General features: G+C 38.8%; 2 protein-coding genes across 4 annotated transcripts; both read right to left on the bottom strand.

Annotated features, from left to right (window-relative positions):
- Window positions 1-572: 572 nt before the first annotated feature.
- LOC111796469 (haloacid dehalogenase-like hydrolase family protein) lies at window positions 573-8,002 on the bottom strand. 2 transcript variants are annotated; one of them, XM_087124938.1, is made up of 12 exons: window positions 7,485-8,002; window positions 6,271-6,522; window positions 6,097-6,192; window positions 4,026-4,203; window positions 3,793-3,861; window positions 3,611-3,711; window positions 3,371-3,463; window positions 2,474-2,545; window positions 2,027-2,146; window positions 1,477-1,527; window positions 1,123-1,311; window positions 573-1,047 (listed from the first exon to the last, which is right to left on the bottom strand). In XM_087124938.1, exons 1-12 carry the CDS (start codon window positions 7,869-7,871, stop codon window positions 880-882), a joined length of 1,776 nt encoding a protein of 591 aa, XP_086981064.1. In that variant the 5' UTR covers window positions 7,872-8,002; the 3' UTR covers window positions 573-879. The 2 variants fall into 2 exon arrangements, with proteins under 2 accessions (XP_086981064.1, XP_086981065.1); XM_087124939.1 differs by lacking the exon at window positions 3,371-3,463.
- Window positions 8,003-8,925: 923 nt separating this feature from the next.
- LOC111796678 (auxin-responsive protein IAA16) lies at window positions 8,926-12,622 on the bottom strand. 2 transcript variants are annotated; one of them, XM_087124940.1, is made up of 4 exons: window positions 11,559-12,622; window positions 10,618-10,898; window positions 9,656-9,803; window positions 8,926-9,269 (listed from the first exon to the last, which is right to left on the bottom strand). In XM_087124940.1, the coding sequence occupies exons 1-4, from the start codon at window positions 12,119-12,121 to the stop codon at window positions 9,200-9,202; spliced, it is 1,062 nt and encodes a 353-aa protein (XP_086981066.1). In that variant the 5' UTR covers window positions 12,122-12,622; the 3' UTR covers window positions 8,926-9,199. The 2 variants fall into 2 exon arrangements, with proteins under 2 accessions (XP_086981066.1, XP_023535170.2); XM_023679402.2 differs by having other exon boundaries at window positions 10,618-10,895; window positions 11,559-12,620.
- Window positions 12,623-13,753: the final 1,131 nt, after the last annotated feature.

Consider the following 13,753-nt stretch of genomic DNA (forward strand, 5'->3'; position numbering starts at 1 on the left):
CCTTTGAACACAGTAGTGAAGGGTGTTTTCATCTGGGATTGAAGCATCAGGCAAGTACCAGCTGGTTATTGAAGTAAGCAAGCGTACTGTGCCAAGCAGTGTGTTGAGCGAAGGCTTGAGAAGAGCATTGCAGGCAGAGATGTTTGGAGAAGATGGTGATTGAAGATGAGAACAGAACGGTGCACGATGTCATGGGGCGAGGAAACAGCAATGAGATTGGGATCCATGGAGGGGATTGGGGAGCAAAGAGTTGAGCTTGGATTTCAAAAAGTTGACGCATTGAAAGCTGGATAGTGTTAGAAATCACAACTCTCCACAATAATTCGATATTCTCCACTTTGAGCATAAATTCTCATAGTTTTGCTTTTGGTTTCCCAAAAGGCCTCATATTCCTTATAAACTCATGATCATCCTCTAAATTAGCTAACGTGGGACTCCCTCCCAACAATCCTCAACAGATACATTGTAGCAAAAGGTGGATGATCTTTTCGTGAAGAGCCACCTCAATGATCAGGTGAATTGGCAGCCGGAGTGGGCGTGAAACATGTCCTAACGACGAGTCTCCTTAAGCATGTAAGAACAGAAGTTTATTCATTTGAAAATAAGAGGATACAATGTTTAAGCCAGCTCCGGACTACTAAAAAGAATATGGGATTAATAGTAATTCAACACAATGACATTCTGTGTATGGAGATAAAAACATCAAAAGGCTAAGCAACTTATGTCTCCCTACTAAAAGGCAAAAATCTTGACTCTCTTAGTTTGGCTTGGTCGAGAGAGAAAAATAATAAGAATATGTTGAAGGGCAGAATTTGCATCCTTCAATCACAATAATTGACTGTAAAATCAGATCATAAGCTTCTCAAAGCCGCATTGTGTCTAGAATGCATATCTGTATATGACCTCTGCAACACCATCTTCATCATTGCTGGGACCAATTAAGTTAGCAACAGCCTTTGTTTTCTCTGCTCCATTGCTCATAGCAATTCCAAGAGATGCCAATTCCAGCATCTCAATGTCATTTTCCCCATCTCCAATAGCCATTACCTACAGAATTCAAGCAGGTTAAGGTCCAAGAAAGACACTTTGGATGAGGCGCTTTAGGGAAGAATTTTAGCTTACCTCCTCGGAAGAAACTCCCAAATGATCGAGCAACAATTTTACTCCGCTACCTTTCGAGGTTCCGCAGGGGACGATCTCAAGCATATCTGGTACAGCCTGAACAACCGAGGCGTGCTCCCCTGATGCCTCTGACCAGTATGGTCGAAGAACGCGTGAAACTCCCTCGGCAGTGTCCAAGAAAAGAAGTTTCTGTATGAGTTCACATGTTAAAATAAGTCATATGATTGCTATGGGAACCAATGCTGGGCTTATTCACACATTTTGATAGAAAGTATGCTTTGATGCTCAATCGTTCCTCATTTCTTTCTTTACTAATGCACAAATGAGAGGGAGGCATCTCAGTCGAGAGCTTACCTGTATTTCAGCTGCAGCCAAAAGATTATCAACCGAGGACATCACCTCTGCCTGTAATACATAATCAATCAACATTCAAATCGAATTGGCTAAACAATTCAGTTCTCAGTAGTTAGCCATGTAAACTGAATAATCAGGAATTCTGCTTTCGTTTTTACCAGAGAAATCCGGACCATAAAATTTTTGCCTCACTTTATCATTACTGACTGAAAGGCTAGAAATATATCTCCTTTCGACAGAAAGAGAATGAACGTTAATTTTATCTTGATCCTTGTAGAGTGAAAAAGGGACTACTCTGCATCCGTACGAACCTCCTAATAATATCTATAAATGACTTGTTTTTTATAAGAGATGGACATTATTATATGTAAATTCAGGTGCATGGTATACATCAGTACTCTAATGCATTTCTCCATCTGAGTTAGAATAAATATGTTTTCGAACCCTCTCTTTTAAATTAAGAAGGTATGTTACCACGCGAATCTCAAGTACAAATATCATATTTACTGCATAAAAGACTTAAAACCACGACAAAAATATGTTCAAGTACCTTGGGCTCATGGTATATAGTGTGCAATGCATCAGTAAGTGGATGATCAAATAGAGTTAAGCAACGGCCTTCACCAAATGCAATCAGAGGAACATTCTTCTCTAAAGAATAAAGGCATGCCTGCACTTCAACAAACACGAATTTAGATATCATTAACAAGCATCTTGTGTTAAAAAGCCTTTTCCTTTGTTAGGTTTGTTAGTTAACTGTTCATAAAACTATCATTATTTTCTGTGATTCTTACGGTTTTTAGTTTCAAACCATACTTAAAAGAGAGGAACGCTAGCTGAATCATTTTCTTTGGCAAGCATCACTACATGGATACATCTATTGTAGAATGTTTTGTGCTCGCATGGCTTTAATCCCCAAGACTCATCTTTAAAAAACTTTACTTAATCGTCATTCAAACTGCTGAGTAGTACGTACAGCAAACAGCACGAGACGTACCTCTCTGCAGATATCTTGATCTAAGTTCCGCCTATAAATTTCCTTGCCTTGTCTGCCATAAACAAGTAGTCCCTATAACCAAGGGAGGGAAGAGAATATATAATGCATAAGATTAAAGTTGGAGAGTACATAAAAATAAACTGAAAGTTAAAGCCAGTCTCCCAACGTATAATCCAGATCTTCCATCGCTTGATGACACAAAGATCACCATTACAAGACATAAAAGCACCTCAAGAAAATTCGTAACATATAATCAAAAGTAGCCCAGTATCAACTTTAAAAAGAAACATGAAGATGTTGAGGATTGTTGGGAGGGAGTCCCACGTTAGCTAATTTAGAGGATGATCATGGGTTTATAAGTAAGGAATACATCTTCATTGGTATGAGGCCTTTTGGGGAAGCCCAAAGCAAAGCCATGAGAGCTTATACTCAAAGTGGATGATATCATATTATTGTAAAGAGTCATGATGTCTAACATGGTATTAGAGTCATGCCCTTAATTTAGCCATGTCAATAGAATCCTCAAATGTCGAACAAAGAAGCTGTGAACCTCGCAGATGTAATCAAAAGTGACTCATGTGTCAAACAAACGGTGTACTTAGTTCGAGGACTCCAGAGAAAGGAGTGCCTGTTCGAGGGCTACATAGACCTCAGGGGAGGCTCTATGGTGTACTTTGTTCGAGGGGAGGGTTGTTGAGGATTGTTGGGAGGGAGTCCCGTCCCACACTGGCTAATTTAGAGGATGATCATGGGTTTATAAGTAAGAAATACATCTCCATTGGTACGAGGCTTTTTGGGGAAGCCCAAAGCAAAGCCATGAGAGCTTATGCTCAAAGTGTGGAGAGTCGAGATTCCTAACAAAAGAGATAAAAAAGAAAGAGGAGGAAAAATAGAAACCTGTAAGAAAACTCCCGGAGAAAATTCAGACACGGCACCATCTTTTCCAGCTAAACCAGCCTTCTCCAAAATGCTTATTACTGCTGGGCGGGCCTAGTCCATGCATTAAATCTAACCATTATTCCTTAAATTGTGAAAATAAAGCAATAGCAGACAAAAGTTATAGAACAGAACATGGAAAAAAAAAGTTGGAAAACAAGCTTAAGGTCAATAACCTAACAATCAAGCAAAATGTCATACCTTTCCAGTAGCTATAACAACTTTCACACCTCTTGACAAGGCCTCCTTCAGGGCCTTGACAGTTGTTGGAGTAATTTGACTTTTACTGTTGAGCAATGTACCTACATATAATTCATATACTTAATACAAGTCGACACCACAGGTCGTGGAATAATTTGGATTCGCCTCAAGAGGGCTCTTACCATCCATATCACAGAAAATATAGCTGAACCTTGGGCGGTAAAATCGGAGACTTCCTTCTTTTTTCCTGTCTTTAACATGTGAATAGTAAGAACATACACAGAGAACATGGTCTTACAACATAAGAACAGTAACAAATGTACAGAACATAACACAGCTTAATTATAATCACAAAGGAATTTTGGTGCATTGGTGCAGTCATTAGTAGAACAATAAAGCAGACTACTATAATTACCATCTGAAACTTCTGCAACTGAGTTTGAATTAGTTTCAGCATCAATTGCACTCTGAATCAGCCCTTTCCCTTTCCACTCTAAACTCTTCAAAAGTAGTTCCTCCTCCTTTTCCATTTCTACTTCAGCCTCTTCACTAATCTCATGATCAAATCCCAAAAGATGCAACAATCCGTGCACCTGTACAAACCCCATGCAATGATGAATTTCCTTTGCTTAGTTGAATTCTTGATAGTAAAACTTTCTCAGGAGGCTAGAAAAGAAAAAAGATGGTTGTTTCAGTTCGGTTGCCTTTCTTTAAACTAGATTTTGGGCATACTTTTATACCGACTGCCTTTCTTTCCTTTCACATGGTTTTGGCATTCCTAAATCAAAAGAAAATGAATAAGTAAATCATTCAACTTTCCAGTTTTAGGAAATGAATCCTTCGACAGTTTAATTTCCATCGCCTTGAAAAAAACAGGACTTGTAAATTGAAAGCCTAGTGATTTCTCCTCTAGGTGTAAGGCTAAAATTTCCAAGAAGGTCAAGTTCTTTGTTTAGCAGGTTTTGCATGGTCCAGTTAACGTTTTGGATCGAATCTTAGCTAGAGGAGCACCTTGATCATTCCTTTTGTAGGTGTGACTTTGCTTGAGTATGGTTTTTTTGAGGTGTTTGGCTTTAGTGTTTCCAGCTTTCAAGGTTGCATAGAGACAATCGAGGAACTTCTCCTTCATCCGCCTTTTTGTAAGATGTGATAGGGTGGGATTTGTGCTATTTTGTGAGGTCTTTGGGATGAAAAATTAATAGAAATTTCAAGGGTAAAGAAAGTTCTTCTAACATTGTTTGGTACCTTGTTAGAGTCTTTGTTCCTCTTTGGGCCGCTATTTCTATGCCTTTTTTGTAATTATTTGTTAGGTGTCATTTTACTTGACCAAAGCCCTAAAGCCCTTCTTATAGCTGACTTTTTGTATGGGATAAGATGTTCCAAATGGACCTATTGCCAGGAAGATTAAAAAATTGTTGTATATGATAAGAATCACGGTGTTCCAAATGAACCTATTGCCAAGAAGATTAAAAAAATGTCAAAAAGATTCAAAAATGTCAACAACAGAATTCGAACCTACGCGGGGAGAGCTCAATTGATTTCAAACCCGTCGCCTTAGCCACTCAAGCACATCAACATTTGTTGGAAAGTATTATTTTTAATTTCATAAAATATGTAAGGGTTAAATCAATTTGACTTCGGTGGAGATTAAAGGGGATCGAGAATTAATCCTGGCCACAAACGTCTTTTGTCGGAAGACTATAAATACCCACAGTATGTTATGTAAAAATCAGATTGGTGAATGAATGAAATTGAGATCTCGAATTGAGACGTTTTTCTTAGAAACCCGAACATCAATTTTGTCATTTCTAAGTTTCAAGCAATTCTTGTGGTAGAATTGCATCCGAGCCATTCAATCAAGCCTTGATCAAGTTCGATTGTGGAGTGACTCAATTTAGAACAAGGTTCCAAATCTAGCTTCTAGATCTTCGATCGTAAGAGGTAATCTAGTTCTAGCCTTATCTCTTGGTTGATCCAAATTTCGTATAAAGAGGTGTTAATTACTTTGATTCAAAGGTTCTTCCTTCAACAAAAGCTTGGATCGTTGGGCTGAGAATTAGGGTTGTCTTATCAGTATGTCAGTATATTCTGTCATTTTCTCTCAATGAAAGTCAAGTTTTGCATAAAAAATATATTTTGACTTAGAATACACATTAATGAGTTTCAAATGCTTGAAAATGAAGGATGTAGTGTTAGAAATGTGCTTATGATTGTGATATTGGACCTATTGGTATGTGTTGCATGGGAATGTGAAGCTTGGGAATAAAATGTTTGTGTATAGATTGTGCAAGAACTTTTAATTATGAAACCAAATCCCATGGACCCATCATGCCCGCATACTAAACGCCATCTTCGTCTTACACGCTCCCCTAAAGGCACGTATGCTATGTGAATAGTAGCAACGTTACTAGTTCTCAAACATATGGATGCAGGGGCAAAATTCTAAGCTTTTATCTTAAAACAAAAAGGGCGATCAAGTGACGAACCATGAGTATCCGAATCTCATCAAGGAGCGTGTGTCCCCGTTCCTCCGCCTGCCTCGCAGCAGTCTCAACGGAAATGACAATATCACCTAACATAAGCTGAAGATACAAAAATCAGTCAATCATTTATCATTCTCAAAGACATTAGTCAGTACTCATTTCTACTCAAGTTCTTACAATTGGAAGCTTCAGTTCTGGGACATGCTGTGACATGGACAGGACATCAGTGGCATGATCCTCGTCCCTCCATTCTTTGTTAAGTTTACAGATAAACTCGTCGTTACAAAGTAGCACGGACATCTCAACACTTTCAAATAAACCAACATCGTTTATTGAACTATCTCGAGTTTTGTATTGTGAATCCTTTAAATTGTTGAAAGCTAACTTCAGAGCCTTAGGAACATTCAAACGAAGCATTTCTGCAATACTCTGAAGCATTCAAAGAAAGGAAAGCTATCAGTATTGAATGATCAATAAGAAAATGAACCTTGCAACAATGCAGAAGAGATCAAACATGAAAAACTTATTCTACTCCTAATTCTTGACATATTCTACCGATCCAACTTTGATATCTTAAAGCATCAATCTCTCAAATATTCTAAAGTCAAAGCACTTGTAATCAAGAAGTAGAAATTGGTATCCACATATGAAATTATTGTCGTCTAGATGAATTTGGTGCATTGCACGTTAAGCAGCTGGGAGAAGCTATGTTCTTAACTGTTGGGAGAAGTTGATGACACAACTGAACTTCATAGCTTAACTTCTTTTCTCGCTCTCATTTCCCAAGATTCTTTTTGTAACGGCCCAAACCCACCACTAGCAAATATTGTCCTCTTTGAGCTTTCCCTTTTGGCCTTCCCCTCAAAGTTTTTAAAACGCGTCTGTTAGGGAGAGGTTTCCACGCCCTTATAAAGAATGTTTCATTCCCCTCTCCAACCGATGTGGGATCTCACAATCCACCCTCTTTAATGGCCCAACGTCCTCGCTGGCACACCGTCCAATGTCTAAAACCTCTCCCTAGCATACGTGTTTTAAAAATCTTGAGGGAAAGACCAGAGAGGACAATATCTGCTAGCGGTTGGCTTAGGCTAGTAAACGTAAAGAAAGTACAATCACTCGTTTTCTTGAGTCTAAACAAAAGGAGGGTGGAGATTGAGAATAATGTTATTGAAAATTAATTCAACCTATAGACTCCTAGACGAATGCTAGGATATCATGCACAATTACAACATAGAATGCAACAGGATTGCCCAAAACAAGCATTCTCGATCCCTCTCATTACTACTCTTCCCACCGTCATCATGAAATAAATTCATTTATGGACGTATAATCAACAACAACAAAAATACCGATTAAAGGACAGTGTAAGATGTACGTGAAGAAATGGATACCAAAAGTTCAGGGTCGTCCGGCAACTTTTCCTCAATACAGATACTGACGTTGAGCTCTAATTCCTTTTTCTTGGTTTTGGGAACTCGTCTCCTCACCTTTCTATACTCTCTTTGCCCACAGAAAATCCTTCCACAAGGCCTTTGTACCTTATTGTGTGTTCCCGACAAGACGTAGAAACTCCGAACAAATTGCGAAAATGTTAATTTGGGCGAAATGCGGTCGTAGCCATTCGCTTGACACACAGGCGGCAAGTGCGAAGAAGATCGCCATGAAGGGAAACTTTGATGGTTGGGATAGACAAGGAGATGGGCAGCTAGCGCCATGTGAACCCCAGAGGAGAATGTACGGTGGGAGGCGCGAAGAAGAGGGGACGCTCGGAGAAGCATGTAGGATAAGAGATACAGAGTGGCGCTGTCGTGCCGGCTTTGGGTATTGCCTGCTCTGTTTGCGAGGATGTTGGAAGAATGTGATTGCGCCCACCCAAGCCTGAAATTGAAGAAGGGGTCTTAATGAATCAGGGCTTTCCTTTTCTTTTGATATTTAGCCCTCTTTTATCACAAGGCCACACTTTTGGAGCTTTGTCTCTTGTTTTGGAAAATTATCATTAGTTCCCTTGTTTCGTATGTGTTAATTGACACTAATACCCTTGTTTCGTATACGTTATTGTGGAGATTCGAACCTTCATCTTTAAACGGAGGTATTGGTGCTTCAACGCTAAATTGTTAGTATTCTTATTTAGAAAAATTATTGAATGAGGTTGTCAAAACGTGGCTATCTTTTTGTAACTATTGACGAACATTCGAGAATCGCTCTAATAACCATAACATATGGATTTTAAATACTTATGTGATTCTTTCCCAAATATCCAACGGTCCTAGATGTCACGGTCATGCTTGTCCAAGGCGTGTTATCTATAGCCACATGTCAAATGTCCCGGTCATACTTGTCCAAAACATGTTGTTCATGGTCGCATGCCTGTTTCAAACCACTTTTACATGTTTTCATCCTAGATAGGTCTTTACTGTTTCATTTTATGTCAATATGGGGTGTCTGCACACACAAAGGCTAAAATACTCCAAAATGTACTAAAATAGGATATGACTAGTTGTCAATTCTTCCTAACTGAGTTATATGTTATCAAAGTCGTTGTCGCCTACTCGCTTTTAGCTTATAACATTGTTTTCTTTACAATTATTTTAAACGTATTTTCTCACACATGTTTTCCAAAATACTTCTCTTAAACATGACTTGAGCCTCGAGCACACGCTGACGTTACCCATTAAGTCCGAACTTCACACGACTGATTTGTTTGCTGTGTTAGAATAAGTGCCGCACAATCGGTGTGAGTCCACCATGTTAAAACCGCGTCTTCCAATCATTCTTCTCTTGTTTATGTTCTTTTAATCAGAACTTAGAGGGATGCAGTAAATTCCCAAGAAGAATTCACAACCAGAACTCGTATTTCAGAATATACAGAATATAAATATGTACATAGGGTAGCAGTTGCCTCAACCTTGAAACCCAAGGCTGCGCTTACAGGTTGCAGCTAGTAAAATGAAAACTTATATCGGAAAATCCTAACTTGGTATCACTCTTTGGCATAAACTGTTGCCATTGCTGCTCAAAATTGCTGCTATTCTGAGCCAAGACTTGGAAAGATTTGACAAGAACATTTCCAGTACCTTTCAGAAGTGTGTGAATTTTGAAAGGAGTTTCACTTCATTTCAGTGGCAACAACAGCACTCCTTAACACACGTAGCCTCTTCACAGTGGAAACAAACATGCTGCATGAAAATGAAGCCCCATAAGCCCACCATACAAAGAAAGCGAAAGTTATGACTTAAAAAAGGTTCCTGTTTCATAAACCGAACAGCAAGCAAGGAAGCATTGTAACCATTGTAACCGTCTAAACCCATTGCTAATAGTTATTGTCTGTTTTGACCCATTACGTATCTCCGTCAGCCTCACGGTTTTAAAACGCGTCTACTAGGGAGAGGTCTCTGCACCCTTATAAGGAATGTTTCGTTCCCGTCTAACCGACGTGGGATCTCACAATCATTCTAAACATGAAAGTAATACTAAAAAGACCCCTTTTCCTAAGATTGTATTCGATTTGGTCAGGAAAATGATAGTGACATGGGCTACAAGATCAGCGGTGGGAAATGCTTACTTCCATGGGACATCACCAACAAGCATCCTGTCTCCTTCATTATCATAGTAAACTAGAGTGTACAGCCCGTTTTCGTGTTTGGAATCAGATAACGAGGTCGTTTCCTCCACCTCTCTCCTATCTTCAGCTGCTAGATAGTTTCTCTGTGCTGTAGTTAATTAGGAGGAAGAACATAAGAACAAGTGAGCAGTAATTTCAGCATAACAACTTAATTTGAAACTTAGTCTTAGTTTGATTAGCATTCGGTTTTTTGTTTTTGGATTTCGAAAACAATGCTTATAAACACTACTTTCACATATAGGTTCATTTGTTTTATTGTCACACTCCAAGCCCATCGCTGATAGTTGTTGTCCTCTTTGGGCTTCCCTGGAAGAGGTTTCCACTCCATTATAAAGAATGTTTCGTTGTCCTCTCCAACCGATATGGGATCTCACAATCCACCCTCCTTCAGAGCCAGCGTCTCTACTAGCACACCGCTCAATGTCTAGCTCTGATACCATTTGTAACGGCTCAAGCCCACCGCTAGCAGATATTGTCATATTTGGGCTTTCCCTTTCGGGCTTCTCCTCAAAGTTTTAAAATACGTCTGCTAGGGAGAGGTTTCCACACCCTTATAAATAATGTTTCGTTCTCCTCTCCAACTGATAATGTTTCGTTCTCCTCTCCAACTGATGTGAGATCTCACATCTATTATCCACTTTCTATCCCATATTTCAAAAAGACGAAGCCAAGTTTTGAAAACTATTTAAGAACTTGTTTTTGTTTTTGAAATTCGACTAAGAGTTCAAATGTTTCCGTAATAAACGAAAAAAACTAAGAGGAAATAAATTGGGAGGAAACAAGCGTAAATTTCAAAAGCTAAAACTAAAAACGAAATCATTTGACTTACTAATTATCATTTACAAAAGAAATATGCAGTGTTGGACAAAATATCGATTGAATGCAGGGCATTGAAGGATTACCTGCAAGAAGACAGTGGAAGAGTTCGTCTATGCCAGCAGACAGTTGATCATAACCATTATAGGCTTGGAGATTCAGTTTTCTTCCAATGGGAATCCCATCCATACAAACTTTCACAAACATTTGTCCGTTGGAACAGTGAGATAATTTTGAGCCATTCTCATCCTGCACAGCTTCTTTTGACAACACAAGAGAGTTAGGCTTTGAAGAGCGGGGGCCGGCAAAGTTCTTCCTGAAAGAACGGATGGGAGGCCAACCAACGGCTGATGCAACTGAAGCCCTGCTGACACGATGTTGAATTCATTGCAATTAGCAACTTAGCATTACATGTTTCCTTGAAAAACTTCAAGACATAGACGTTTTGAAATTAAAACTAGTTCTGAATGAGAAAAAGGCCCAATTATAAGTAAAAGTGTAACGGCCTAAGTCCACCACGGGTAGATATTGTCCGCTTTGGCTCGTTATGTATCACTGTCAGCTTCACGGTTTTAAAACATGTCTTTTAGGGAGAAGTTTCCACACCCTTTTAAGGAATGTTTCATTCCCCTCTCCAACCGATGTAGGATCTCACAATCCACCCCCTCAGGACCCAGCGTCCTCATTGGCACACCGTTCAGTGTCTGGCTCTGATACTATTTGTAACAACCCAAGCCTACCGTTAAGAGATGTTGTCCGCTTTCACCCGTTATGTATTGTCATCAGCCTCACGGTTTTTAAAACGTGTCTACTAGGGAGAGATTTTCATACCCTTATAAGGAATGTTTCGTTCTCTTCTCTATCCAATGTGGGATCTTACATGGAACGAAATAATAATAGTCAGGATAACCTTTTGTCATGGCTTAAAAAAGTATCCATCGCTAAAAAAAAAAAAAAAAAAAAAAAAAAGTAGAGTTTGATATGAATGACTAGAAAACAGGATATAAGTGAAGATAAGCTGACTAACCTTTTGTCATGGTGTTTAGGTTCAGATGATTCTGCAGGAACTGACCCATTATTGAGACATGATTTCTCAGTTAAGTATGGAAACTCAGCTGTTTTCAAGCTGCATGACTTTGATGGCTCCTCTGACACCAAGTCCAATCTCTGAGGCATCAACAAATGTTCTAAATATAACGACTGTGATGGCTGAGGTAGCTTCTGGGCTTCCCTCTGAAAAGCTGAAGATGGTAAGGAAGCACCAAGACAGTGAATGAGAGGAGCCACCTTCTCAGCTGTTTTCTCAGAAAAAACCAGCTTATGGGGTTGGAATTCATCACAAAGCGCCCTTTTGTTGCCTCTAACGTTCAAACAAGAAGGAAAGAGCTTAGCAGAAGAGAGAAGGGATTCATCACTTTCATGGCTAAAATTCAAGCAGCTACTTCCTTCTGCAAGCCTCTCTTCTCCAGGCAATCCAAGTCTAAGCTCAAGTTTATTGTTCTCACTAACAAAACTCCCAACACCAATTCTATTCAACTCCCATTCCCTGTCCCCAGAAATCAAGTCAAGAAGCTCAGGACGCCTGCTCATTGTGATGCTTGAAAGACAAATCAATTGCTGTGATGCTTCAAACCATCATCTCAGAAGCCATATATATGAGAAGAAGCAAAAACAGAGAGAAAATTTGGATGAGGACAAATATCAAACAGGTGGTGTGCATTAGTTAAAGCAAATGCAAAAAAGGCAGATAAGGATAGGGGGTCCGGGTAAAAGGGATAACTACATTAGATTACACTTGATTTCCACCCTAAACTTGAAATTCCCAGCAAAAAAAGCACCCAAAAAGCACTAAGAAAATGGTTAAGCCATATACCCCACCATCTTTACGAGAGCAAAAGATCCCAAGAATGGTTTACCACGTTGAAATGTTGGAAGAGGTGGTGGAACTGGAACGTGTTGAGCCCTTAGAGGAATAGGAGAAGCTCTGAAAGGATGAATCATTTTGGCTCAATCAGCACAAAAGATAGAAACTACTGAGCTTTCACATGGCAGATTCGTTCTAGTGCGGAGAACTACTTGAATTTGCTCTCATGAATATGACATAACATAACACAAACCTATATATGTCAACCTCCACCAAAACGTGCCATAAAAATTTATTCTCTTTTAAGAACCCCAAACTCCTACGATATGAGATCTCCAATCTACCCACGAAAACAATTTAAGCTCACCTATTCGTGCCCAGCAACACATTATCTCGTGTCTGACTCTTATATCATTTGTAATGATTTAAGTTCAGAGCTAGAAGATATTGTCCGCTTTGGCCCTTATATCATTTGTAACAATTTAAGCTCAGAGCTATCATATAAAACTTATTAGTTAGTTCACGGTATCCTGAAATATTGTCCAATTTAAGCATAAGCTCTAGTAGTTTTGCTTTGGGCTTTCCCAAAAGGCTTCATACCAATGGATATGTATTGCTTACTTATAAACCTATGATCATTCCTTAAATTAGTCCATGTGGGACTCCCTTCCAACAATCTCAACACATACTAGTTAAAGTCAACTATTTTTTTTTTTTTTTAATAAAATTTTCTTATCGAAAAATGAATAAAGTTACAAATAGAGTCCAACCTAAAATTAATAGCAACATCATAGGGGAGTGAGTATCATAATCATCGACATATAACAAAGTTGTTGCACCAATCCTAGTGGCGGACCCCTTAATTCCACTTAATTAGATACGAATTTACCCATTATATTTTCCCACTCTCACTTTTATTATAAAGCCTTTTTTTTAAGACCCTTTTCAGCTTTTAATATGCTCATTTTTTTTCTCTAATGATTTTGTAAAAGAAAATGGAATTATAAGTCCTTATCCTATTTGTTCCATAGTAGTATCCTATTATTGAAGTCAAACTTACTGCGTTCTAACTTTAGGCTTGTCAAGTTTGATTCATCTATGAATAAGTCAAGTCGTGTGTGTGAGGTCTTTTCATATTAGAATTGTTATTGTACCGTGTAAATTTAAAACCATATTTGATTTGAGGGTTTGTTGTTGTTAATAGACTAAGGCCACTATTAGGAGATATTGTCTGCTTTGACATCTACTAGGGAGAGGTTTCTACGTAAAAAAATGTTTAGTTATCCCTCTCCAACTGATATGAGATCTCAAAATGGACTCCTCCCTCGGAGGTTCAGCATTATTGTTGATTTTGTTGT

Source organism: Cucurbita pepo, chromosome 6 (assembly GCF_057944985.1).
Source record: "Cucurbita pepo subsp. pepo isolate OVF chromosome 6, ASM5794498v1, whole genome shotgun sequence".
Classification (NCBI taxonomy): Eukaryota; Viridiplantae; Streptophyta; class Magnoliopsida; order Cucurbitales; family Cucurbitaceae; genus Cucurbita; species Cucurbita pepo.